The 27,187-nt window shown below is 35.9% G+C and overlaps 7 protein-coding genes across 10 annotated transcripts; 2 read left to right on the top strand and 5 right to left on the bottom strand.

Moving 5' to 3' along the window:
• Positions 1–613: 613 nt before the first annotated feature.
• LOC17879135 (probable methyltransferase PMT14) lies at positions 614–3,880 on the bottom strand. The gene is made up of 7 exons (XM_023778433.1): positions 3,693–3,880; positions 2,755–3,418; positions 2,462–2,672; positions 1,698–2,370; positions 1,536–1,613; positions 1,038–1,323; positions 614–905 (listed from the first exon to the last, which is right to left on the bottom strand). The coding sequence occupies exons 2-6, from the start codon at positions 3,400–3,402 to the stop codon at positions 1,053–1,055; spliced, it is 1,881 nt and encodes a 626-aa protein (XP_023634201.1). The 5' UTR covers positions 3,403–3,418; positions 3,693–3,880; the 3' UTR covers positions 614–905; positions 1,038–1,052.
• An 876-nt stretch (positions 3,881–4,756) lies between these two features.
• On the bottom strand, positions 4,757–6,464 carry LOC17878206 (eukaryotic translation initiation factor 4E-1). The gene is made up of 5 exons (XM_006284403.2): positions 6,078–6,464; positions 5,422–5,587; positions 5,207–5,329; positions 5,054–5,119; positions 4,757–4,967 (listed from the first exon to the last, which is right to left on the bottom strand). Exons 1-5 carry the CDS (start codon positions 6,374–6,376, stop codon positions 4,917–4,919), a joined length of 705 nt encoding a protein of 234 aa, XP_006284465.1. The 5' UTR covers positions 6,377–6,464; the 3' UTR covers positions 4,757–4,916.
• A 5,038-nt stretch (positions 6,465–11,502) lies between these two features.
• Positions 11,503–17,035, top strand: LOC17879896 (ABC transporter B family member 9). Its single transcript, XM_006282949.2, has 12 exons — positions 11,503–11,843; positions 12,448–12,502; positions 12,589–12,764; positions 12,855–13,076; positions 13,165–13,403; positions 13,487–14,012; positions 14,089–14,362; positions 14,451–15,087; positions 15,188–15,416; positions 15,507–15,773; positions 15,853–16,116; positions 16,207–17,035. The coding sequence occupies exons 1-12, from the start codon at positions 11,580–11,582 to the stop codon at positions 16,849–16,851; spliced, it is 3,798 nt and encodes a 1,265-aa protein (XP_006283011.1). The 5' UTR covers positions 11,503–11,579; the 3' UTR covers positions 16,852–17,035.
• Positions 17,036–17,167: 132 nt separating this feature from the next.
• On the bottom strand, positions 17,168–19,613 carry LOC17881024 (SH3 domain-containing protein 3). Its single transcript, XM_006283970.2, has 10 exons — positions 19,312–19,613; positions 18,935–19,057; positions 18,720–18,789; positions 18,471–18,625; positions 18,273–18,374; positions 17,997–18,194; positions 17,865–17,927; positions 17,698–17,787; positions 17,538–17,612; positions 17,168–17,446 (listed from the first exon to the last, which is right to left on the bottom strand). Exons 1-10 carry the CDS (start codon positions 19,369–19,371, stop codon positions 17,327–17,329), a joined length of 1,056 nt encoding a protein of 351 aa, XP_006284032.1. The 5' UTR covers positions 19,372–19,613; the 3' UTR covers positions 17,168–17,326.
• A 935-nt stretch (positions 19,614–20,548) lies between these two features.
• Positions 20,549–22,759, top strand: LOC17877392 (suppressor protein SRP40). 4 transcript variants are annotated; one of them, XM_023778766.1, is made up of 4 exons: positions 20,550–20,762; positions 21,321–21,886; positions 22,047–22,145; positions 22,396–22,759. In XM_023778766.1, exons 1-3 carry the CDS (start codon positions 20,669–20,671, stop codon positions 22,137–22,139), a joined length of 753 nt encoding a protein of 250 aa, XP_023634534.1. In that variant the 5' UTR covers positions 20,550–20,668; the 3' UTR covers positions 22,140–22,145; positions 22,396–22,759. The 4 variants fall into 4 exon arrangements, with proteins under 4 accessions (XP_023634532.1, XP_023634534.1, XP_006284281.1 ...); XM_006284219.2 differs by having other exon boundaries at positions 21,321–21,970; XM_023778764.1 differs by having other exon boundaries at positions 20,549–20,762; positions 21,321–22,145.
• Positions 22,760–23,201: 442 nt separating this feature from the next.
• LOC17880846 lies at positions 23,202–24,831 on the bottom strand. The gene has a single exon (XM_006285007.2). The coding sequence runs from the start codon at positions 24,829–24,831 to the stop codon at positions 23,209–23,211; it is 1,623 nt and encodes a 540-aa protein (XP_006285069.2). The 3' UTR covers positions 23,202–23,208.
• Positions 24,832–25,696: 865 nt separating this feature from the next.
• LOC17877649 (60S ribosomal protein L32-1) lies at positions 25,697–26,842 on the bottom strand. Its single transcript, XM_006284681.2, has 2 exons — positions 26,711–26,842; positions 25,697–26,190 (listed from the first exon to the last, which is right to left on the bottom strand). The coding sequence occupies exons 1-2, from the start codon at positions 26,798–26,800 to the stop codon at positions 25,879–25,881; spliced, it is 402 nt and encodes a 133-aa protein (XP_006284743.1). The 5' UTR covers positions 26,801–26,842; the 3' UTR covers positions 25,697–25,878.
• Positions 26,843–27,187: the final 345 nt, after the last annotated feature.

Raw genomic sequence — 27,187 nt, 5'->3', positions numbered from 1 at the left:
ACGAAAGTAGTAGTCGTATTTTTACTATTTATTGGTCCTTTTATTCCATCCATGGCCATTATATATGCCTTTATATATTCTCCTCATTCTTCAAAAGTTATTCCTAGTAATAATAATTTGGCTCTTTTTGTTTGTAGCTAAGTGTATCTCAATTTCACAACCCATAAAATAGACTAATCTGTTGCGCTTAAATTTCATACGTTATAACTTAAAAAGTTTGTGCTTTGGACTTTGGAGAGCTACATATATAGAGATTCGTCTAACATCTATTGTAAAATGTTATATTGCTCTAAATTAAGAACGTCGTAATAAATACAACATATGAAAGTTGTATGATGAGAGAGTGATGAGACAAAAGGTGCCCCATGACAACTATAGCTTTGTTCCAAAACAGTAATATCCATTTACGTACAACATCGACCCAACCGACATCTAAATCCATTTTTCCCTACAATAATGTCATTTGAACTATTATTGATATTATATTTTTCCTACGAAATTTCTAGTTTTATCTAATTTAAAATTTTCTAAAAGTTTCCATTTATATCATAACTTATTTTTTTAATATGAAAGAAAAAAATGTCAAGGTCGCATCATTAACAAGCGTCCAAGGTGGTGTCCAAAAAGACTTCAAACTATCTTGCAAACACACATGGAACTACTTCTTCTTTTTTTGTTTTGTTTTTCCTTCAAAAATAAAATTAAAATTAAGAAACTAGGGGAACAAAAATAAATAAAAAAACACAAATGCACATATTCGTCTTGATCATCATCTATATATTGTATTACAGCTTCTGACACCTTTCTTTTCATTAGAAAAATTCTGATTCCTTTCTTTTGATAAGAATTTTCCAGGTGTTTGTAAAATAGATCTACAATCTTCAACCTTCGTAAACCTTCTTCACCTGATAACATTACACCAACAACAACAAAATACTCAAATCATTAGGAGGAACATTGGGTTTGATTGATCTGAACAAAACTTTGTGATTAAATCTGAAAAGAATGTAAAATACAGGGACTGTAAAATCCAATACCTGAGGAGTTTTGTTTTATTCTTCTTCACTAGTATCAGAAGAAGAAGAAGAAGAAGATGGAGAGCTGTTTCCATCATCTCCGGCGACCCAATACTGCTTAACAGCGACGAGAATCTTCTCCGGTACGAGAGGACCATCTTCGTGATCCAATAATTTAGTATCCCATCTCATTCCATCGGCGATCTTCCTCACATCGTTCAAAACATCAACCTCATCCCGGAAAATCACAATCCCTTCCGGCCTCAAAATCCGATCAGTTTCAAGAAGAATATCTTCAAGTTTGCAGCTGCCAAAATGAAAATGACCAATTCAATCATCAGTTCTCATAAAGTTCAAAGCTTTAAGGTTAAGTTAAGGGTTGCTAATTCTCATAAAGTTTGAAGCTTTTGGGCTTGAACTTTATGGTTAAGTTAAGGGTTGCTAATTCTCACAAAGTTTGAAGCTTTTGGGCTAACTCTCAGAAAGTTTCTAGCTTTAGTGTTGCTTTATAATCATTACCTGTGCTGATACAAGCTGAAGACACCACTAGCATGAATGAAATCGTATGTTCTTGGATAAGTTGAGAAGCCTTCACACCTGAGATTTGAAAAAAGGAAAGGTATTGGAAAAAATGTAGAGATTTTAAAAGTAAAGATTTGTGTGTATGGATAGATGTTTTACCAGTCATGGTAGATACCAATGAGACCTCTCTCGTAGACAACACTCAATGTGTTCTTGTTAATGGTTGGAATCACATTCATAACCCACGATTTAGGCGATTCCAGGGCAGCAGCGAATCCTCCAAGACCGGCATTCATGTCCATCACATTACGGTATCTGGTGGAACCTATCAGTCTGTTGATTCTCTTATATGCGATCAAGCGCTTCTTCCATAGATCGATATCTTCTTGGTATGAATTTTCGTCAACGCCATTTATCAAACCTTTAGAGATACTTGGGGGAACTGCGAATAGCCTCTCGGGAAACTTCTTTAGCTCTCCTCCAGCGACTTCTTCTTCGCTTGACACTTTAGGGAATGGTGTTACACACGTTTCAATCTCCTTGTACCAGATATCATCAGTGTCCTTTCTCTTGCAGGTGTTAACTGGTGTTGATCTATCGCATGATCTATCGTTTATCTTCTTTCTGAAAATTGCGATGTCTCCCTTCTCATACTTCTTCTCCCAGCATAAGGACTCTGTGATATCCTCTATTCTCTTTTGCTCGGCGTTGAGTTCTGCTTTAGTTCGGTTCCATGTCTTGTGCCACGTCTTCCAGTTGATTGGAGGACCCGATAAGACCCAGTAACCTCCAGGTCTCAAGACTCTATCAACTTCCATTAAGTATGTTCCCTCTGTACAACCAATCAAGAACCAAAGACACAAATATGAGTCTATATGAGCAAGAAATGTGAATTTGCACCTAATTTGATAGTTAATATTTACCGTTTGCGGTCCATGGTATCAAGCATCGAGAGCATTGAGCCATATCAAAAGCTCTTGCAGGGTAAGGAAGAAGAATTGATCCAAGAACAGCGATGATCGCTGGAACACCTCTCTCAAGCGCAAACTGTACTTGTGCTTCGTGGTTATCCCTTGGCGCAAACGACATAGCCAAAACATTCCTCTTAAGCATATAAGCACCCCAGCTTGCAACCTAGAGATGGAACATTACAATCAATACGATTCTACGAAATGAATCAAAACATATTTTCAGAACAACAATGATACCAACTTACCCCACATCCAGTGTCCAATGCAGTTCTGACAGAGCCATCTTTGATTGGGATAACAGAAGCTAACTCTTCAATATACGCATCCGCGCCTTGAGGAAACATAGTTCCTCCACCAGGGAATTTAAACACATTTCCTTGAAACTGAACCCAATTCTGTCCAGCTTTTTCGACAGTCAAGCTCTTGAAAGGAGCATTGGCATAGTGAACGTAATCTCTGCTTTTAGGCCAAGGGAAAGGAGTCATATAGCCTTTAGGAGCTGGAACAAGACAACGGAGTTTCTCATTGTCAGGAGGACAATGTCTCTCTCTGTAAATCATGTTCTCTCTCAGGAACTTCATGGCTCTGTCTTGCTCTTGACAAGGCGTGTAATCCTTGAGCTTCACATCACAAGCCTTGAAAGAAACGGGTTTTGGATCAGCTTTGTGAGGGATCTTCACAGTGTTGTGATGAGGTTCAAAGTCAAGTTCAGTGACAATATCTGTACACTGTGCTTGCTTTGTGATCTCCATAGCTATGCTGTCTCCTTTACCAAACCCACTCTTTTGCCATGCTCCAAGAAGGTAGAAGAAACAGCATAAACCAACCACAACGAGTAGAGATAGTGTACTTCTCGATCTGTTATTCCCCGGTGGGTTATGCTTAGAACCCATGATTCTTTCCAATCTCCTGAGAAACATTTTGAACAAATCACAAACTTAGATTATCAGTAAACAAACACTACTTTGAGCTAAAATTATCAAGATCTGTTATAAATAGGATCTCAAACTAATCAAAACCAAGACTTTGGCAATTGAAACTAAGGTTTATCGATTCAAAGACTAATCCTAACATAAAGTAATCTAAAGACAGTAACTTTAGCACTGAAATCCAAAACCCAGAATCGGATCTCGGTGAAACAGATAAGTATCAGAGCTATCAGTAGAGAAAGAGAGAAATGAACCTGGTCGATGAAAGATCTTGTTGTAGCAGAAGAGACTCTACTCTAAAATCTCTTTTCTACTCTCAGATCTCTATGGTTTAAGCTCTTTTTAAGTGAGATGAGCTTGCAGAAAGTATAAAGCTTTTGAGTGTGAGACAGAGAGAGAAGTCACAGTAAAATAATGGTCTTCGTCTTCACTAATTAAGACACACTAAATTGAGATTTGATTTGATTTAACTTGATGATGAAGGCGCGTTTGAATTTCTTTTTTCTTTTTTCTTAAACCTGTTGGAATTAAATGAGTGTAGTTTCGCAGCAAGATCTTAGCAAATATTATTACAATACTACAATAGTCATAGATTTAGATCTAATCTGCACTGGCACATGCATCCATATGTTTTTTTCTTTCAACCCCTTTTGTGTGCGTTTGTATAAACTATACACTTAAAACTTATTTTTCTAAAGCTTTTAGGAAGTTTAATTTGCCATATCTAGTTAAAATAAAAATTTGAGATTCTGGTTCACCATTATTAGAACAAATACTTGAAGATGCGTAACAAAACCTTTTGTTTATAGATCTAGAAAGAGCAAACCCATATGTAATTAATAAGAAGACTTATGGGTTGAATGTAGTAATCTATAATATTATTAGCCGAAGAGTCTTGTCGTCCCAAGTGGTCCTTTTCAGACAGTTGACAATTTGACATACTCAGTTCTTTAGATCTCCTACCGACACTCTCCATTTCCCCCTTTACTTAACTAACTGGATCACCGTCAAATACCGAGCTAAATAGGTTCACTGCCAAACTATACTTCCATTAGAAAATGTGGTGGTGGTGGCATCAATTAAAAAGAGGATGTGGACTTTTCAAATCTTAAAACTCATTAACATCTTTGGTTAATCCCAAGTGATGTTTTCTAGAAACATCAGAAACCGGTGATAAGGCCATGAACCAATCCAAACATGAATGGTATATGGGATTTAAACAGGGTTATGAAGAATTTACGAGTTTTGGAGGCCGATAAGTATGCTGGGTTTTTACAAGAGTAAATTACCTCTGGTTTTATACAAAGGGCACCATAAATTTTGTGAAGACGATACTTATATATTAATACTAAAGTGAAATGCTAGAGCTTCAGGAACAAAGACAATGTCAAGTCATGTTTTTAATGATATAAATAGAGATCTCTCACATACAAAACTGTAACTGAAACAAGGCAAAGAGTTGAGAGGGTTGTTTAGTTTCAAGCGGTGTAAGCGTTCTTTGCGTTCCTGTCGAGCTTCCTCGCATCCTCCTGAAAAAAAGGTAATAAAGACGAACAGTTAGAGACCTAATGAAACGACTTTCAAACTAGCTCTAGGAGAGAAGATCTCTTCTTACATGGATGATGAAACCTATGCTGTTGTTGTAATCAAGAATCTCCTTCCATTGTTTTCCAATGCTCACCTGCAACATTGAAGCAGATGGTTTTTCATGTGTTTTTGTTTTCACAGAGAAGACTGTTTGATGAGAAAAATGATCTTTTCTATTTACCTGAGCAGCTTCGTTTGAAGCATTTTTGGTCCAAATAGATATCCTTTCCTTTCCTCTAATGTTAACAACCGCTCCACAGATTTCATCTCCATGATCAAACTGCTCCCCAATCAATGCAAGCAACTAGACGAAGCATGCGAATAACCAAGTTAGACTAGATTGGATGGTGAAGCAGGAGTTATCCGTCAAAAATAAAAGAAGGATAGAAACCATACAGTGTAGAGCCAGCTCTTATCTGCCTTCTCCTTAGGGAAATTCATAGTCCATTTGCCTCCGTTTGCACAAATAGGATCCTCCCACTTAGGTTCGATATTGTGTTTGAAACAGTAGAAGTCAGCTCCGTGAGCTAACTTGCTTGGATGCCTCATGTTATTGTACAAACTGAAAAGCAAAGCAACATTATCATTCAGAAAAAGTCGAAAGATCAACATACAAACCTACTAATCCCATGAGGAAGAGCTTCACAACCAAAACGAACACTAAGAAACGATTTGATGATTTCAAAGTTTGTCTCTTTCTCAAACTAACTCTGCTCTTCTACTTTACTTTTCGACCTTTTGGTTCAACGTTTAGTTCATCTGAAGCAAACAAAGTGAACAAAGAAAATGTTGCTTTAAATTAAGCATTAAGCTCTTAGCTACCTAATTCAAACCCCTAACATAAGTTATAGCAACAAATTGAAACACAAAATAAAGCAATTCATCATACACAGATAAGAACAGAGACTTCAATGGAATCTTCTAATCCACCAATAAAAGAACACAAATTTCCTCAAAAAATCAAATTCTAAACAAAACCCAGAAGCAGAATCATTCAAAACGAAACAGAGATTGAGAATCGGGGGAAAAAAATCGAAATCCAAAAACCTAACCTCCAAAATTCTTCAACAGTTGAAAAAGTGAACACGGATCGCAAGGAGCTTCCCCAAGTGGTCTGTTTAGATTTCACAGCAGGATTATCAAACCAGAACGTCCACGAATGTTCCAACGGATGCGATTGAGGAGCGGCGGATTTGTTCGATTCGTCTACGTCTCCGTGCCCTTCTCCGCCTACGATCTCTCCTTCTTCGGCATCGTCACCTTCCTCATGGTATCGATCAATTGGATTCTCTTTAGAATTAGGGTTTGCTTCTTCGTTAACAACAGATTTGGGAGTGTCTTCTACCGCCATTGTTTCTTCCCAACAGCCTCTCTCTCTGTCTCTTTCTCTCTTCTACTTCTGTCTCTTCTCCCAAACTAAAATGTACTTCTTCCCCGTAGGGTTAACTCTGCTACGACACCGTTCTTATGTGACACAGTTTATGTCTTTTTTGGGCCAAAATTTATGAGTTTAACTAATATTTCCGTATTAAAGTACAATAATGGGCTTTTTATATTGGGTTTTAACTTGTTGCGATTCCTCGGCCATACAAAATATATTTTGTTTGTTTTGAATAATAATTGATTTATAAAACAGATTTGTGATTATCTAATATAAAATGATCAAGTTTGCAGCTATATTGATTAATTTATATCAAAAAAAAAAGTGCAGGTTTGAAATCATGGTATCAAAGAAACAAAACCTAATTGAATATTAATATACAAGATTTAGATCATATACTTGTACTTATATCATCGAACAAATAATGTTTTTTCATATAATCACAAGTGATATATTAGCTGACTTTAACGATCAATTGCTTGTTTAAATCAATGATGGCGATAGGATTATGACTTTGTGAGGAATATATATATATATGAGTGTTAAGTTTTATTTTATTACTTACGAATCAGTTCTAGCTAGCGTAATGATTTTGTTTTAAAATCTTTGGTATATATCTAACCATCCAAATTCATATGTTGTTGACAGAGAAAACATTAATTAGAGATTATATTATTGTCGAAATCTCGAAGAGTTTACAATCGAAGCTACAAAAGCTAAACCAACTTAGGAAAAATAAAGAACAGAAAATGGAACTTCAAAAGAGTCCGAGACGACTAAGAGCATCTCCAATGGTGCTAACCATTGGAAGGTGCTTACATATTTTTTTGCATTAAATTTTTAAAAATAAATTTATAAGCAACTTTATCTTGATGTTGAAAAATTTGGTGTTCCAATGGTATAACTCTTAATGAAGTGCTTAAAAACAAAAAATTAATTTAATTGGGAGAATTTCAAAAATACCCCTTTTCCAATACCACTTTTTAAAAATACCCCTTTTTCTAATTTTATCAAAAAGTCACTATAAAATTTGAAATTTATCAAAAAAATATGCGAAAGCTTATATTTATAGACACAAACTATCTTTATATGTGTGTAAATTTATACATATATCTCATAAATACCGTATAAATACATTTTAAAAACCTTTTAAAAATCATTTAAAAACCTTATAAAAACTTTGTAAACCTTTTAAAAACCTTATAAAAACCTTATAAATGCCGTTTAGAATCTTTTAAAACCTTATAAATATTTGGATTTAGTTTCCCAGTAGTAATGATGATCTTGATGTACCTTATCAACGATATAAAAGTTTGTAATTTTTCATATTTGAAAATGGGTATTTTTGAAAATGGATAGAAACAAATAGAAACATTTATTATAATTTATAAAAGAAAACAAGTTATTGCATACTATAAAATATTTAGATCATGATATAAAAGTATATATGAAATCATATAAATTAAAAACGAAATAAGCGACTAGTTGTAATATTGATTTGTGCCAAATTATGAGGAAAATGTTTTTTTTTTTTTTTTCTATTTTTCCACTCACCCACTAATATTTTGACACGTCAGCGGCCCTTAGCTTTTGCTTATAAAGCTAATTTAAGCTACAAAGCTTATGTTTTGTGGTTCATTTTACATTAAATATAATGCAATTAATATAAGCAATGTGTTAAGCATTGCATTAAGCATCTCTAATGGAGATGGTCTAAGTTTTGTCTAAATTATACCTTCGTAAATGTTGTAATCTACTCTATGGAGTGTAGTGATCTCTACGTACCCCCGTTATATATAGTATTTCTTTTACACGACGTTAGGTTTTTACACTCATTACTTTTGGTTGATTAATATAGATAAGTACGTTGACAAAACAAAAGAAGCAAATGAATTCTAAATCAAAATAATATGCATTTGTGTTTTAAGTTCCGTACATGCATGTTGATGTTATATTTAAATTGTAAAATCTGTGGATATACCACATGCAGGATCACAAAAAAAAAATTAGATTGGTTCTCTCTCGGTCAAACGAAAGAAATTAAAAAGATATTTCATATGTTTGTTTTTGCAGTCGAATGTATTCTATTACTTCATGGTTGATAATGACGTATAACTGAGTGAATCTGGTTCTATTCCATTAACTGTCAGATTTTTATTTTTTATTTTGGTTTTAAACTTTTAATTGTACGTACGTTCCTCATTCACTAGTAAGTATAGATAACTATTTCTGTAGAATAGAATATACTCAAGAAAAAACTATTCTTGACAACATAGTTCCATCGAGAGAAGAGACTATATATATATACGCTGCATGATCTTTTTGTTTAAATTTATATGCTATTCTTTAGATTTTTTTATTTTTTACAAGATATAAGATTATTTGATTCACTGAAAAGACATATAATTGCATGGCTTGTTTATTATATGCCGCAAAACCAAGAATATCGAATGGTATAACATCTTTAAACTATATATTTGATAACGTACGTCGACGTAGTTCGGAAGAGAATACTTTTTTTTTTTTTTTTTGCTTTAATTGTCAACCACTCTTTACACCAAGTAAGAAAGAAGGAAAAACAAAAATTGTCAACTAGTTGTGAAATATCGTTAATCTCAATCGCATAATTTCTGACTTCTTAGTGCATGCATGTGAATTGTGATGAAATCTTAATTTAGCAAAAAAAAAATTGTGATGAAATCTTTTATATGTTCACTAGGAATATCGAACATATGTATAATTTGAATCTTATATAAAAAACAAAAACATACATAACTTAAGCAGATGTTATATACAAGGCTTCTAATTTTCAATATCTAAGAAATGATTTAAAATATAAATGTCTCACATATCCATCGCTGAAACAGAATTGTGAAAGTCACATTGAAGATATGAAAATACCACTTGGCACTTGACATGTAAAATATTAAAGAAGTTCATAAGCATACGAACATGATTATCTAATCCGCTCAAGAGACCACAAACGAAGATTATTTTACAATTCTAAATTTTACTACAAATGGATTAAAAATTCTAGTAAGGCTTTTGTAAGTAAATTCAGCTACGTTTTGGTTAAGCTGGCGAAGAGGTTAATGATTGATAAAGCTTTGTCGCTAGTTGACGTTGTCTTATGTAGTGAAAGAAGTGACTAGTTTTCAAAAGTCGAGAAGTGACTAGTTTTGACAACAAAAGTGAAAAATTATTGACAAATAATGAGTTATGTGACTTGTAATGGTAATGCCTAATGCGTCACATAGTTTTCTATCTTCCATTATTCTATAAAGATTAGAATAAAATTCTCTTTTTAATTTCTTTCCCATCTTTTTCTTTGAAAAAACATTAATGTTAATTTTTTTTTCTAAAGCAAACATAGAAAGCATGTCAAAGACAAGAAACGATTGAACTCCATATTGATGTATATTTTTTCTTTTAAGAAAAGAATATAACACACATTTACATACACATACACATGCAATATATATTTTATATATTAGCAATTTATTTAAATAAAGTTAGACAATGGAAACATCAAACATGGTTAAATGCATCCTTTGGTTTACTTGTTGTCTTAATCACTATACCCTTGCATAATGTTATACAATTTCCACATAATAATTAAGAAAACCAGAAAATATCTAGTAACTTACATGATATGCTATATCATCCTATTTCTTTGACTGAAAAGCTAAATAATAGAGATAAATTTGGTACTTATATTTCAAAATCTCTCCATTGGGAAAAAAAAAAATTCTTTGCTAAATCATAAAAGAATACTTATTAGGAAAAGAAAGGAGTAATACTTAAAGAACACTTATCACTATCAGTTACTAAATAATACACATACCATCTATTCCAAAAGTAAGTTGACACACAAATTTTGCGGATATAAAGATGTTTGATTCTCCACTAGGGGTTCTCCTTAATCTTTATGACTAAATTATGTTTAATATGGTTCTATTTAACTCTAAACCAATCAATATGTTATGTACTGTATATACGTGTGCTTCCTAGTTTTCAATCTTCATAACAAAATTACTATAACAAAATAGAGTGTGTGTACGTATACCAACACTAAGCAAATAAAGAGTGAACAACAATAATACAATTAAGTTTGATATCTTAAAGATATATTTAATTAGTAAACATACACTTGGTGGAACCAAACGGAATAAACAATGGTCAAATTTATTGGGGGAATTCGAATTTCCGACTCGATAGATAATTAATTACTGGAAAGGTCGCTTGAAGACATACGATATAATGTTCTTCTATTATTACATGATTTTTTATATATGATGTATCCAGTATTTTATTTTGACTAATATCCTAAACCCATATACTTTTGTTTTCCCTTATTTGGTCCACTAAAAGTGTAATTTCGATATTTTCTTCTTCATAAACAGGTTTAACAAAAAAAAAAAATATGATTGCAAGAAAGAAGAAAAGTTTATCTTTTACAAATTGATAGAGGAATTACTTAATGCCTGCCTAATTGATCATATTGTTCTAGCGGTTTGCATACTTCATTGATATTTGTTATCTAAAAAAACATATATATCATATGATATATGTTCTTTTTTTGTTAAAAGGCATATCATATGATATATGTTAAAACAAAAAACTAACGCTTAATTAAATTCTTAAATCCCTAACAACATCATAACGCAAACGTCAAAGATCAGAGGAGAATAATAATAAAAAAAACAGTAGTCCTTAACTATCTCAACTCTATATTTAGGAAGAGACGACGAGCAAGAGCAAGAGCACCAAATTAAAAAGTTAAAGTTATATTGTGAGATCTTTTTATAAAACCCCATACCAGTATTTGAATTTTCACGTTTTTTTCTCCTCTCTCTTCGTTGTTTTCATCACATCCCTTCTAGAAACTCTCTCTAGCTAAGAGATTCTCATAATTTATTTTACAGTCTGGATTACAAATTTTGTTTGTTTTTTTCCATTTTCAAGAACGCGTATCAAATTTTGATATCTCCTTTCTATACGCTACTACAAATTAAGCCTTGTTATATATATAAAAGCCCTTAAGCTTCTCTCTGTGTATTTATTTATTTTTGTGATCTCTCTCTTCCTCTCTCATAGATCTCCCGTGAAAGTTTTTATATTATTACCGATAACTTTTATTTTTTGTTGTGTTCCTCTCTAAGGGATAATAATTATGAAAGAAGAAGAGGAAAGAAAAGAAACAATGGAGGAGGAGAAACTGACGAAGAAGAAGAAGAATGACGGAGGGAATCAGAAAGTGTCGTATTTCAAACTGTTTTCGTTTGCCGACAAAACCGACCTTGTCTTGATGGCCGTCGGGACTATCGCCGCCATGTGTAATGGCCTTACTCAGCCGTTCATGACTCTTATCTTCGGCCAGCTCATTAATGCCTTTGGTACCACCGATCCAGATCATATGGTTAGAGAAGTGTGGAAGGTAATTAGGGTTTTTTTTTTAATATTTATTTTATATATATATCGATTATCTTTTTTTTTTTAAGTTAAATTTGGGATTTGATTAGATCAAACCGAGTCATTTTTTTCTCGATCAAGAAATATAAGACATCCTTAAATTTAAGGATTAGGGTGGACAATATTATTCTTGATTTTAGTTATCATTCAAATGTTCCATAATAATAAAAAAAGTTATTAACGATTCTTGATTTTTTGTCAATAGTTTTAGAGGCTATCTCGATCGATTTTTTTGGATTAATACATAATTTTTTTATTTTGATCAAATAAAATGGAGAAAAACTACTATTATTTTGATATGAAAGTTATGATGTAACTTAAATAAGAAAAACACTTTAATTTCTGCTTTAAATAAAAATCACATTGATTGATCTGATTATACTTTATTTCTTTATATGAGTTACATGAAATAAATGGAGTTTACTGTTTTCTTTGTTTTGAAGATATAGACAAAGATACACTGTTTATTTTAGCCTTTACTTTAAAGTAAGCAACTTTAGTTTTTTTTTGGCGTCGAACATAATCAAATTTTAGTGACTAATTTATTAGTCTTCCCTCCACGTTTACAGGTTGCTGTAAAGTTTCTTTACCTTGCAGTATACTCTTGTATCGTCGCCTTCCTCCGTAAGCTTTACTACTTTACTCTTCTGGTTTTATCTTCTGTGCCCTAACTTGTGTTCTAAGCTAACGGTTTCTTCTAATTTCAACAGAGGTCTCATGTTGGATGGTTACTGGAGAACGTCAATCCGCCACAATTCGTGGTCTTTACCTGAAAACGATATTAAGACAAGATATTGGATACTTCGATACGGAGACAAACACAGGAGAGGTCATTGGAAGAATGTCTGGAGACACAATTTTGATTCAAGACGCCATGGGAGAAAAGGTTTTAATGAATTATATATACATTCAAATCACAAACAAATGATTTCTTGCGATACAAGATACTTAATAAGCTGTTGGTTTTGATACACAGGTTGGGAAATTCATACAACTAGGAACAACATTCCTTGGAGGATTCGCGATTGCATTTTATAAAGGACCGCTTTTGACGTTGGTTCTTTTGAGTTGTATCCCTCTGATTGTGATGGCAGGTGCAGCCATGTCTCTGATCATGTCTAAAATGGCTGGTCGTGGTCAAGTCGCTTACGCAGAGGCTGGAAATGTAGTTGAACAAACCGTTGGAGCCATTAGAACAGTGAGTTTTCTCTTCTTTTCTTTTAGTCCTTTCCAAAAATTAATCTAACTGTCATTAGACACTGAATCGCGTTTTTTGTTTCCTTCAGGTAGTGGCCTTTACCGGAGAGAAACAAGCAACGGAAAAATATGAACGCAAGCTCGAAACTGCTTACAAGACTATGGTTCAACAGGGTTTAATCTCTGGTCTAGGCCTTGGTACAATGCTAGGCGTGATCTTTTGCACCTACGGTTTAGCGGTTTGGTATGGTGCAAAGCTAATAATGGAGAAAGGTTACAATGGCGGACAAGTCATCAATATAATTTTCGCGGTCTTGACTGGAGGAATGTGAGTTAGAAGTCATCATAATCCCTCAATTTGACTCATTGCATACGATGTTACGTGTTCATCAAGCTACCTTGTTTTGTCAGGTCGTTAGGGCAAACATCACCGTGTATGAATGCTTTCGCCGCAGGAAGAGCCGCAGCTTTCAAAATGTTTGAAACGATCAAGAGGAGTCCAAAGATTGATGCTTATGATATGAGCGGTTCTGTTCTTGAGGATATTAGAGGAGACATTGAGCTTAAAGATGTTTACTTTAGGTATCCGGCTAGGCCTGATGTTCAAATCTTTGCTGGATTCTCACTCTTTGTACAAAATGGCACGACGGTGGCTCTAGTGGGACAGAGTGGAAGCGGGAAATCGACAGTTATCAGTCTAATAGAGAGGTTCTATGATCCAGAATCAGGACAAGTTTTGATAGACGACGTTGATTTGAAGAAGCTTCAGCTCAAATGGATAAGAAGCAAAATCGGTTTGGTTAGCCAAGAACCTGTGTTGTTTGCAACAACAATAAGGGAGAACATAGCTTATGGGAAAGAAGATGCGACTGATCAAGAGATTCGAACTGCGATTGAGCTCGCTAACGCAGCTAAATTCATTGACAAACTCCCACAGGTGCCTTAATTTTTCAATACTGAATATAAGATTAGAAGGGCTTTGTCCATTTTAATGAAATTTTCTATGTTTATAGGGTTTGGATACAATGGTAGGAGAGCACGGGACACAAATGTCTGGCGGACAAAAACAGAGGCTAGCTATCGCTAGGGCAATTTTGAAAAACCCTAAAATCTTGCTTTTAGATGAAGCAACAAGTGCGTTGGATGCAGAATCCGAACGTATTGTTCAAGACGCGCTTGTGAACTTAATGTCAAATCGGACTACCGTTGTGGTCGCTCACCGGTTGACCACGATAAGAACCGCCAACGTAATAGCCGTTGTTCACCAAGGAAAAATTGTGGAGAAAGGTATTGTATTTACCGTGTACTAAAAGCTACCTATTCTGAAAACGCTAGATGTGCACTATTAAGTGATTGAATGTGAATTATTTTATAGGGACTCACGATGAAATGATTCAAGATCCAGAGGGAGCTTATTCACAGCTTGTTCGTCTTCAAGAAGGATCAAAAGAAGAAGCTAACGAAACAGAGAGACCTGAAATGAGCTTAGAAGTGGAGAGATCAGGAAGTCGTAGGTTATCATCGGCGATGAGAAGATCCGTTAGTCGGAATTCATCAAGCAGCCGCCATTCTTTCTCTATGACTTCCAATTTCTTCATACCAGGAGTTGGAGTTAACCAGACTGAAGATATCCAAGACGACGAGGAAAAACCCGTGAGGCACAAGAAAGTGTCATTAAAGCGGCTTGCTCGCCTCAACAGACCGGAACTCCCGGTTTTATTGCTCGGGTCAGTTGCCGCAATGATTCATGGAACGTTGTTTCCTATTTTCGGTTTACTGCTTTCGAGCTCCATCAATATGTTCTATGAATCAGCAACGATACTGAAGAAAGATGCACGTTTTTGGGCTCTGATTTATGTCGCTCTCGGTTTAGCCAATTTCATCATGATCCCGATCCAAAACTATTTCTTCGGTGTCGCTGGAGGAAAGCTGATTAAACGCATCCGATCAATGTCATTTGATAAAGTGGTTCATCAAGAAATCAGTTGGTTCGATGACACATCAAATTCCAGGTGAAAATAACATTATATGATAACCTATTTTTGAATCCAATTTGCTAAACGCGTATTTTGTAACTTTAGATTCTAATGTTTTATTTGCATTTTGCTTCAGTGGTGCGATTGGAGCGAGGTTGTCCACGGATGCTTCAACAGTGAGGAGTTTGGTAGGAGATGCATTGGCGTTAATAGTACAGAACATAGCTACTGTAACCACTGGGTTGATAATAGCGTTTACAGCGAATTGGATGCTAGCTCTCATAGTTCTTGCTCTCTCACCATTTATTGTCATCCAAGGATATGCTCAAACCAAGTTCCTGACTGGTTTCAGCGCAGATGCTAAGGTTTAATATTATGATCACAACATTTTTTTGGTTCGATGCGGGTTCAGTCACATTAATATGAAATTAATGATCAATTTTATCCTGGTTTAGGCGAAGTATGAAGAAGCGAGTCAAGTGGCGAATGATGCAGTGAGTAGCATAAGAACGGTTGCATCTTTCTGCGCAGAGGGCAAAGTGATGGATTTATATCAGCAAAAATGCGAAGGACCGAAGAAGAACGGTGTCCGGTTAGGTCTTCTGAGCGGTGCGGGTTTTGGTTTCTCTTTCTTTTTCCTCTATTGTATCAATTGTGTATGTTTCGTCAGTGGTGCGGGGTTGATTCAAATAGGTAAAGCCACATTTGGTGAAGTCTTCAAGGTAAGGAGAGGAACATTTCTCTGTTTAGTCAAGATCCGGTTTAGTTTATTGATGTTTAATTTCTACTTGATTGTTACAGGTTTTCTTTGCATTGACGATCATGGCGATAGGAGTTTCTCAAACGAGTGCTATGGCACCTGATTCAAGCAAAGCTAAAGACTCTGCAGCTTCGATTTTTGATATCCTCGATAGTAAACCGAAGATTGATTCGAGCTCTGATGAAGGTACAACGTTACAAAACGTTCATGGAGATATCGAATTCAAACATGTTAGTTTCCGGTACCCGATGCGACCGGACGTTCAGATTTTCCGTGATTTGTGCTTGAGCATCCCTTCCGGAAAGGTAAGAAAACAGAGCCTATTCATTCTTTCATCGGTTAAAATTGGATTTTACCGGTTAAATATTCTGTTCATTGGTTGTTTTTTTATTCAGACCGTTGCACTTGTTGGAGAGAGCGGGAGCGGGAAATCGACAGTGATAAGCATGATCGAGAGGTTTTATAATCCGGATTCAGGCAAGATTTTGATCGACCAAGTGGAGATTCAGACATTTAAATTGAGTTGGTTAAGGCAACAGATGGGTTTGGTTAGTCAAGAACCGATTTTGTTCAACGAGACGATCAAATCAAACATAGCTTATGGCAAAACCGGTGGAGCCACAGAGGAAGAGATTATATCAGCTGCAAAAGCCGCAAACGCACATAACTTCATCAGCTCGTTGCCTCAGGGATACGATACGTCCGTTGGAGAACGTGGAGTTCAGCTATCAGGCGGTCAGAAACAGAGGATTGCGATTGCTCGTGCCATTTTAAAAGATCCTAAGATTTTGTTGCTTGATGAAGCGACGAGTGCGTTGGATGCAGAATCTGAGCGGGTGGTTCAGGATGCGCTTGATAGGGTTATGGTGAACCGAACCACTGTAGTTGTGGCTCATCGGCTCACGACGATCAAGAACGCAGACGTGATTGCTGTTGTGAAAAATGGCGTTATTGCTGAGAAGGGAAGGCATGAGACACTGATGAAGATTTCAGGTGGTGCTTATGCTTCTCTTGTCACTCTGCACATGACTGCAAATTAACAGACTTTTGTTTTTGGTCATAGCGCAAAGAGAGAATTTTTAAAAGATTTTATTCGTTAATTTTGTTCTGTTAAACTCATAAATTTGAGACAAACAGATCCTTTTACTCGAGCTTAAAAGGCTTTGTACCAGACTGGGTTTCAAATGTTAGAAAACTTTTGAAATTGGGGTAAAAATAGCAAGTGTCAATGGTGTTATTGGATATAACTAAACCTTTGTGGTCAATTCTAATTGACCTTTTGTTATGTTTTTCCCTACAATTCATAGGATTATTCACTTGACAGCTTCAATAATTTTATATCTGCAATAAGAACACTCTTCAATAGGCACAGATAAAATATCTTTTTGGAGGTAAATGCTATTTTGGATCAACAAATATGAACAAGGGTAGTATTTTTTTCCGCAGAAATGACTGACAGCTAAGTATTTCAGACACAAATGTAAGGAAATCAAATGAAATCTTTGAAGAAGAGACTCAGTAAACTTCAGCAGCAAAGTTGTTTGTAGGAAGTCTCTGTCGCTTCTCGATATAAGCCATAGGAAACCAACCAGCTTTTCCTTTGCATTCTCCTTCAGCCCAACCAGTTTGGCTCACCTGAAAATAGGAAAGAAAAGAGCACACAGAGTTAAGTTTTAAGCTCTCACCACAAAGATTAGTTCTTTGATTTTGGTAATAACATGCAAACCTTGCGGACAACGACGTAGTCTCCTTTGCTCAGGTCTAGCTCTTTCTCTGAAGCAGCAGAAAACGGATGAACCACCTGTTGAGGGAAGAAATATGTTGAAAAATGTCTTTCTCTTGTCTGAGATATGCAATGATAATATTTCGAAAGGTAAAGAACTTACTTCAGCCAGGAAGTATGATGTTTTCTCTGAGCCGTTCTCTGTTGGAATGGCAGGAGGAGCAGATTCTTTGTGTTGTTTCTCAGTTACCATCTAAGAAACGCGATAAGGCCAAAATGTGTGAGCTTTTGAAGAAATTAAGATATGAAAACAATTCACCCAATACTAACCTCTGCTTCAATGTCACTAAGGATTGCTGCTATTCGTAAGTGATAATTCTTCTCCCCTTCAACCTAAAATAAGTAATACGGTAAATAGTAATCTTTATAAGACACAAAATCCAGTGTGTATGTAAAACATACCATAGCCACAAGCCTCTGGAAAGTGAGTCTATGTTGCTGTGATTCAACAGCGGCCAATGCAGCAGTTGCTTCTTTACCAAGAACTGCCATGTTTGCTTTTAGTTCTTGCATCTTTGCTTCTGCTAGTTGAAGCTTTGCGACATTTTCTGGAATCGGAGCTTCTCTTACACGTGCCTGCCTTCTAGAGACTTCTGTTGCCTGTTTTGCTTTTAAAGTTTTAACTCACATTACAATATAGCCAACATCATCATAGAAATCAGATTTCAAGAAGATTACATGTGTCTCTGCTTCTTGTCTCATGCGGCTGTAACGTTGAGCAAGATGACGAGCATCTTCAAGAGGAGAACCAGCAACCATAGCTCTAAGAGGATCCAAAACCTTAATGCATTCGAAAATGGTTTTCTCCTTTTATCTTTTAGATTTATATTCTAAGAAGTAACATAATAAGATTAAAACAGATAATCCAAGGCGAACCTGAGAAGCCAAAAGCTTGTTGAAGTCTTCTTGTTCTTTGTCTACATGTTTCCGAGCATCACCATATATAGCTGCAGCCTTGGCCAGAATATTCTCATCAATGTTTTGACTATTTTCGTTCCCATACCTACAACAGTCTTCAGACAACTTGGTTCCTGACATTAAAGATTATAGAAAAAACCCTTAAAAATGTGTCATATTGTAATTTATCCAATGAAAGGTAACACAAAATAGGTATTCAGAAGGAACCTGCTTCAATGTGTCTGAGCCCAATTGTGGTAAATGTCTCAGCTGCTTTAACTATCTCTCTCTGGAACTCCTGAAAGTGACAATAACATATGTTTTGAGGATATATTGCTATAATCAATCAACTCTTATAAACTGTGAGATCAGTCTGAAGACAGACAATGCCATTAACATAAAGTCAATATCTGAAGTAAGAGATAAGTCAATATCAGTCTAACCTTTGCAGAACGAGTAGAACGGTATAGCTTATCGAGCTGATGATGCCTTTGCATTTCTAGCTCATCAATCACCATTACATCTGAGCTTTCATAACCAGTCCCACTGAACTGCTTGATCACAGCCTACATTTCCCATTACCACACACCAACACAAATCATCACTCAGACTGTTATAGCAAACAACGCTACTATAATACTTATATACAAACCAAAATGCTTATATATAATCGATTCTGCCAACACGAATTTGGTATGCAAGTTGCAACAACGTTTTCTCCAAATTAGCAGATTCCAAGATCATTAATTAAACTCGGCTGCGTTCTGCTAAATCCGTAGAAATGAAATTAGTTGCGGCGATATAAAATATAAGTAATTACCAGTTGCTGCTTTGCGACTTGGTCCCTGAGCTTACTCGCTTGTCTTCTAAAAGCATCCATTGTCACTTCTCCTTTCGATTTACCCAAATTGATTCTCACGGAAAACAAAAAAGGCAAGATTTAGAGGGTGTTTGAGTGGAATTGGGAAATCTAACTTCGATCAAACCAGCTTAGACACTGACAAAACAGATCAGATCTGATTCCAAATATGTTCTTCGACTAGATGTGTATATCACTACTGAATCTCCTCTGAGAAATCACAGAGCACAGACATCGATCTGAGCCGAGCCGGGTCGGGTCGGGTCGAGAATGGTTTGCGAGAAATGGTAACCATTGAATTTAATATCTGCGATTGAACCGAACCGGGTCCGCTGTGGTGGTTAAAGGGTACGTTCGCGATTGGCATCGGGTCTTTGGCAAAAAAGACCTTTACGTTACACAATTATTGAGGAATAATTAATTATCGCATAAACAGAAGAGATAAGTATATAATTAAGGTATGGTAATAAACGGAAAAATCTGACATGGCCAACTCAGAACCACTTGTATAATGTCCCCACTCCTCCCATATTATTTGTCCTGTAACTGCCATTACATAATTATAATCTGAAAAGACAACCTTATATACACTACCGACTACAACTTCAATGAGATATTTACCAATGTTCTTTAAAAATAAAATAATTTTGGTAAAAAATCATGCAACAACAATACCTAAAAATAAAAATTGCAATAATTTACTCATAATCTAGTAACTAGTATTAGTAAGGTGGAATTAAACGAATTCACGGCCTTTTGGTGTCTATACTCTATAGTTATAATAAGACTAAATTTACGACAGATGTTTTAAATTGGTTGGTGTAAAGTTAAAATAAGATATTTTTCTGATAGTAATATTTTTTACTCGATCAATAAATAGGCGAACATACTTATTGTTTCGTTTATTATTAATAAGTGTTGAATGATCAACAATTTTTTGTTTTAAATTTGTCGGTTTTGAAAAAAATCTATATCTATTCCGCTGATGACTAAATTAGCAAAACGGAACATACGCGGAAAATAAATGAAACAAACGCGGTAACACTCAATGTAAAAACAAAATAAAAAATGAATAAAACGAGAAACCACTTCAAGCAAAAACTTTTCCCACTTTTACCATTTTGAGTTTTGAAACTTTACGGCTCGACCAAAAATATACTAATAATCAAATCACACAAAAGACGCCATTTTTTATTTCTTTCTTCTTTATTTTACAGAGAGAAACCAACCCCAAAGAGACAAAGCCACGATCCGCCATAGCTGTTAGAGATCCCCACCCAAAGCAAGAAAAAAGCAAGAAGAAGCACAAACAAAAATCATGCCTCCAGGTTCTAAAAAAAGGAAAGCAGCCAAGAAAAAGCAAGAAGAAGAAGCATCTTCTACTCTAATCAATCTCAAATCCACCAACCATGGTTTCTTTCTTACAGCCCATTATCTCACTCACTCACTACTTTCTCTCCTTTTGTCTCTCTGTCTGTATCTCTATTATTCAATCACCAACACACGCACACACGTTTAGGCTACCTTTCTTGTTTCTTTCTATTTAGCTTCTCTTTGAATCTGAGTTTTTTTGTTTAACTTCCTTCTCTTTGTTCTGTAGTTTCTTCAAGTTTTGTTTTTTTTTTCTTATCTGTGCTCACTGATCCAAACAAATGGGTATGCTTTCACTTCATTCCCCCCTTAAGAATTGGGGGTTTAGGCTCAGAATCTAGGGATTCAAATCTATAAAATATCTGATCTTTCAGTTACTTTTTAGCATGTTCTCCTTGTTAATTCATCTGGGTTTAATCTTGATTCATGTTTATGGTTGAAGTTGTTTATCTCTGATGCTTTGTTTTTGATTAGTAGCTGTTCCAGTTTTTGTTTACTGTGTTTGTTTCTTTGGATGGTAGTTGGATTTGATCTGAATAAGACAGTGTTAAGTTACTATGTTAGTAATACTGATTGGACTTTGTTAACTGATGTGTTAGATTCGAGAAGCCAAGTGGAAAGGGAGAGCAATGATGATGGTGTTAGCTCTCAGGAAAGCTACAAGAAATCAGGATCCACAGAGGAAGATGCTATTAGAATCGAAAAGGATACTGATGAGCGCATAGAGATCACTGATTCAAGCCATGATCATGACAAGAGCTCTAGTAGCAGCAGTAGTAGCAGCAGCAGCAGTAGCTCGGATGATGAGTCCAGGGAAGTCAAGAAGATAGATGATGAAAAGGAGACTGCTGATTCTGTTCCTGAAGTTATTACTGTGAGTTCTGTGCCTATTCAACCTGTGCCGATCGCTGGAGATGCTCCGTTTATGGGGTGTACTGCTAACGCGATTGTAGAGAATACCGGTTTGCTGGATTCAGCTAATCCTAGTGATCCCAACTCTGGAGAACTGGTTGAAATCTCCCATGTTGATTCAATACCTTCAAACAAGACTGACGAAGAACCTTTGCCTAAACCAACTGAGATTGCTGCTGAAGTTTCTCTTGCATCTGATGAGAGTAGGCAGGCATCTTCTGGTGAAACCCACTCTGATGTGAAAGAAAGCGAGGTAAAAACATCGCCTCTTCCAGAATCCAACGGTGTTCCTGAAGGCAGCAGAGAGTCTGAAGTTGTCATATCTCACGAGGAAGATGTCTTTATTGTTATCCCTTTGGCTTTATCCTTTTTCTTTTTTGGCTTATGTTGGACTAAAATCAGTTTTCTCTCAGGCTCCCGTGCGACCAACACATGGAATTGCGCAAAGAACCTCATGGTTAAGTTGCTGTGGCTTGTTTGATGTGGTCACTGGATCCAGTAGATAAACTCAGGTAAACTCTCTGTTTGAAATGTTGGATGCATAATCTCTGAGCGTTGTGAGCTTCATGAGTCTGTCTACATATATGATTCTTAGATTTATGAATAAAAACCATATGAAAGCATTTCTTTCAGAATTTGTGTAGCATGAGTTTGGTTATGCATCAATGGTACTGTCAAGTAAAGTAGCATCAAACCTGCATTGCTGTCTAAAAAATCACATGTCTTCGAGTCTTTGATGAGTTATAACCTATCTAAATGCAGAAACAGTGTGCTGCCTTATAAACTCGGAAGCTGCAGAAGTGTTATCACGGCTAAGGATTCTCAGTTTCCTCTCTCGATTATCTGGGAAAATTTCAGTAACTTGATGAATGAATGTCTATCAAATCACAAATTTTCGCACATGAAAGAGTACTCGCCTCTAATAGTCTTCATATCAGACATCCCTACTACAGTATCCACTCTTTATAGAAGTTTTTACAGGTTCTTTTGTAGTTTTTCATTGTTTGTCTTTCGATATGTATGATTCCTTGTCTGTTATTGTCTTTGTTCTCTCAGGGTATGAGACTTTGAGACTCTTTACTTTTTCATTTTACTTATAATAATGAGTTCTTGAATTTCAACTGAAGACTCTTTCGCCCAAAACAAGAATAAAAGCATGTTTCATGTAAATGATCACTTCAAACAGAAACATAGCATACCATATGAAAGCATTTTCTTTGAGTCTATATACATCAGCTGCATTGTCAAGTGAGCTGCGGGTAAAAGAAGTAATTAGCCTTAATCATGCATTGTTTGTCCTGAAGTGTTATCGCAGCTAAAGATTCTCGGTTTTTCTTTCGATTACTTGTGATGATACTATACGTGAACATTCTTATCATTCGTATGAAGCATGTGTAAGAAGTTACATTCTTTTGTTTTCTAGAGAAAAAAAAGACTTTACATAAATTCACCAATCAGCTGTTTGACCAAAAACCAAAAAAAAAACACTAATCAATGATCTACAAAAAAAAAAAAAAAAAAAATCTCTGATCCAAGAACACCAAAATTCCAGAAAATGCTTCAAATCATTATTTTTCACTGCTCATGTAATGCCTCTGCTTGAAACAGAGACTGCCATATCTCTACTAAGTAAGATCCAATCACTGATCTCCCAAATCTGTTATCAGCAATGACCCTCTTCATGAGCTTTTCTTTGAGCAATCTATCAGACCTTTCTGACTTTGAAAACGACTCATAATCCGCAGAAACAGATCTGTAAACTCTTTGCTTCATCTCTGCTAGCTTCAGCTCAATCTTCATCAACACTTTTTGGCAATCTTCAAACAGAGAATCCAAATCAGAAAGCTCGAGTCTTTCACATTGGTCTCTTTTCATAGCCCAAACAATCTTTCCCAAGACTCGAGTTGCATCTGCGCAAAGACGAATGAAATCATCATATTGAAAAATAGATTCAGGAAGGTTGACATCATGTTCCTTGTTCCCCTTCTTCCAAATCACTATCTCAAAGACTGCCTCGAGCTTTCTTATGATTACACTTGTACCCTCATCATCTTCATTGACCCCAAATAGCTTTGTAAACATACTGCAATCTCCAGTTCCACCACAAAGAATCTCATTAGGTATCAAAAACATTAATTCCGCCACAAGAAACGACAGCTCCACACCAAATCTAACAGCTTTCCTTCTCCTCTGCATCAGCTCCTTATGTCGTTCCCTCAGTTTCTCATTCATATACAACCGTCTTTTATACTCCAAACAATCATGTTTAGTCACAGTTGATTCTTGGTCAGCTCTCTCTATTTTAACCACCACTGGAGTCATCTTCTTCTTCTCCTTAATATCCTTTTCTTCTTCTTTCACTTCTTCTGTAACTCCAGTTTCGACTTCAGATTCTCCATTAGAGATCCATGAAGAAATCTCTTTCTCTTCCTTCTCAGCTTTCTCTCTCAGTCTATCTCTTATCAGATTCTCAAGCAACCCTCCAAACACATAACCATCTTTAATGTAGTGTAAGTAACTTCCATCTCTCTCAATCTCTTCTAACACCTTGTCAATACACTCATCAATCCGACCACAACCATCAGTACCATTCACCTGTTCTCCAAGCATAGCTGATAACATCTCATCAAAAATCTCGAGAATGTCACCATCTCCTACGTTGCACACCGAAACTTCAGTATCAGTAGAGATTTCGGATTCTTTCACATCTCTCAAGAGCCATTCTATAGCCTCATCAACACGAAACTTATCTTCTTCAAGTTGTTCTACTTTCCCCTCTTCTACACAATCACGTTCTCTATTGTGATCAGGGTTACAAGACACAAATCGATCATCACTTGTATGACCATTGATCTCTGTTTCAGATCTCACAATCTTCACTTCTTCATTGAGAGTATGGACCAAATCTGAATGGGTTAGGGTTTGTGATACCGTACACGTGAAGTCAAGTGGGGTCTTCATTGATTCTCTTCTTCGTGTCTTCTTCACCTTTTTGTTCGTATTCTGCAGTATTGTTGGACTCTCTTCATCACTATCAGCGAGAATTGTCGAAAAGACTGACAATTCTTCGCTCAATTTCATCTGTCGTTTCTGCAATATCGTTGGATTCTCTTCAATATCAGCGAGAATAGATGAAAAAATTGAAGATTCACGACTCATCTTCTTCGTCTTCCTTGTATCACTTTCTCTGATCTCCATCTTCTGGTTCAAACAAGCAGATAGAGAGAGAGGGAGAGAAAGCGAGCGAGCGAGAGAAAGAGAGAGACTTTCTATATGTATTAAGTCGTCTTTTTATACAAAGACGTTTGAGCTGACTTAATGATTTGTTAAAGCCGCTATTTATACGACAAGCCAAACGTAAACACACATATTCACGCTTCTCTTCTACATTATCACAGTACCAAATCTCTTAGAAGCAATTCGTCGAACAGATTAAGTGCTTCTCCTTTAAATTGTTCTGCATTGTTCATCCCATGGAGAAAAGTTACCCTTTTTAAAAATCCATGAGTGATTAATTCTAAACCTTTGCACCTAAGGAACCTGAACAGTTGAAAAATGAAGCGGCTTGCCTCGCCATCCTCTTAAAAACCCCACTCTTAACAATGTATCGTCACGTTGGCTCTCGATAGGTTTCAAAGACGAAAGGTCAAAACTTTTCTTCACCTGTTTCCATAACCAGTCAAGATCCTCTCCGTGAAAATTGCCCATGATCAGTTATGGTAAAATTTGAGAAGCTACATATCTGAAAAGGGACAATAGAACTCGTGTCTGAGATTTCAATCTATGTTCCTTGCCGGAGAAGAAACGTGCAGTCAGTAACTCAGTATGTGGCTAGCGTGTTTGTTATCCATGACAACAAATCAGAGAGCTCCTCAGCTCGATTCAGCATCGCATCGTTTCTAATATCTCCAGAGTTGCGATTGATATTGGCAGCGTCCTTGGAGCAACAAGCTGATGCGTTTTACAATTAAGAGACTCATCAGTTCAAAACTTTAGATCATCCCATTAAGACTGTTCTCTGAAAATACTGATTCTGACAAAAAAGGTTCATTCTTTTGACATGTAAATGAATGTGAAATAGTATTACCGAAAAGTCTCAACTTGATCTGTTTCATACTAAAACAAAAACTCATGTTTGTTAACTCCAAACACAAAACAACAGTAACCAAAATCTGTCTTACAACAAAATGGGAATGCAACAAAACAGAAGAAACGACTAAATATCTCAAGTAGGCTTTTGTTTCTTCACTCGTCTTCTTGGCTACGGAGCCTAGCAAGCCTGTTGGTAACAACAATGTCTAGCTGAGAAGCTCTCTCAACAATTGCCTTCCTCTTCTTAGTGGAGACGTTGTGAGCAATCTCAGCACAGTAAGTCCTGTTGTGCATCATCAACAACTCGAGTTCACTTGTGTTGTGAACAACGAATTTCTTGAATCCATTGGGAAGATAGTGACGAGTCTTCTTGTCAGATCCGTAACCAACATTGGGCATCAAAGTGACACCCTTAAACTTTCTCCTCACCCTGGAATCAATACCCTTAGGCCTCCTCCAGCTTTCCTGTAAATCCACAACCAAATTATGCAAAATGTAAGAAACCAAAACCTAAACACCACTAATATATCAAGAAAGCTAAGCTTTTTCCAAAATCAACAGCTGTTTCTACTAGAATGATCATTTTCATGGACTTAAGAGGCCAGTCAACCAAACTTTAATCAACCTCAAATTATTCTACAATCCAATGGACAACGTTGATGAGAGTACCCTAAACAGAATAATAGATAGGACATAAGAGACTCCAATTAAAAAATAAAACTTGAATCAAACTCAGTCTAATCTGGAAAATCGTATGAATGCTGTTCATGAAAGAGCTTACTCAGGCTAGCTAAAATCATCATTTTCATGATTGAATTCAGATACTTAAATCAGCAATCATATTGCAACCTAAAGTTGAAAGCTTTAAGATTCAGCTCCCTCTAAAAATGCCAAATGAATAAAACCCAGAGACTGATCTTCTTAAATCTTAGGAAGAAACAAGTATAAATGTTGTGAAATTGATTGAGGAAAACGAAGCGGATACCTTAACGGTGATTCTACGGTCGCTCTGGGGTCTGATGAACTTAGCAGACCTCTTCTTCACGACCTTCTTGGTAAGCAACGGGACCGCCATTTTTGCTTCTTCCTAAGATCTCTCTCAACGCGACTCCGCAAACAGCCGAACAAACGTGAAAATGCTTTTTATATAAGCGTACACTAGGGTTTCTGACATTTCATTCTAAATGGGCTCATGTTGGGCCCAATAGAAGTTCTTTTCAGGCCTTTGTATGCTTCTTAAGTACTTAATAATCCATGTCGTTAATTAAATAGAAATTGTTGGGAAAGAAATTAAATAGAAATTAATATTATACAAAGCCATTAAAACAGAAAAGTGAAAACATACATTTACTTGCATAATTGTTTCTTACTCTTGCACTAAGTTTTTCTCTGAGTATTATTATTCTCAACACTCGAATGTGATTATGTTATCACTAATATACTACATGTATATTGCATAATT

The sequence above is a fragment of the Capsella rubella genome, unplaced genomic scaffold (genome assembly GCF_000375325.1).
Source record: "Capsella rubella cultivar Monte Gargano unplaced genomic scaffold, Caprub1_0 scaffold_7, whole genome shotgun sequence".
Taxonomy (NCBI): Eukaryota; Viridiplantae; Streptophyta; class Magnoliopsida; order Brassicales; family Brassicaceae; genus Capsella; species Capsella rubella.
This window is presented reverse-complemented; position numbering and strand designations above follow the sequence as displayed.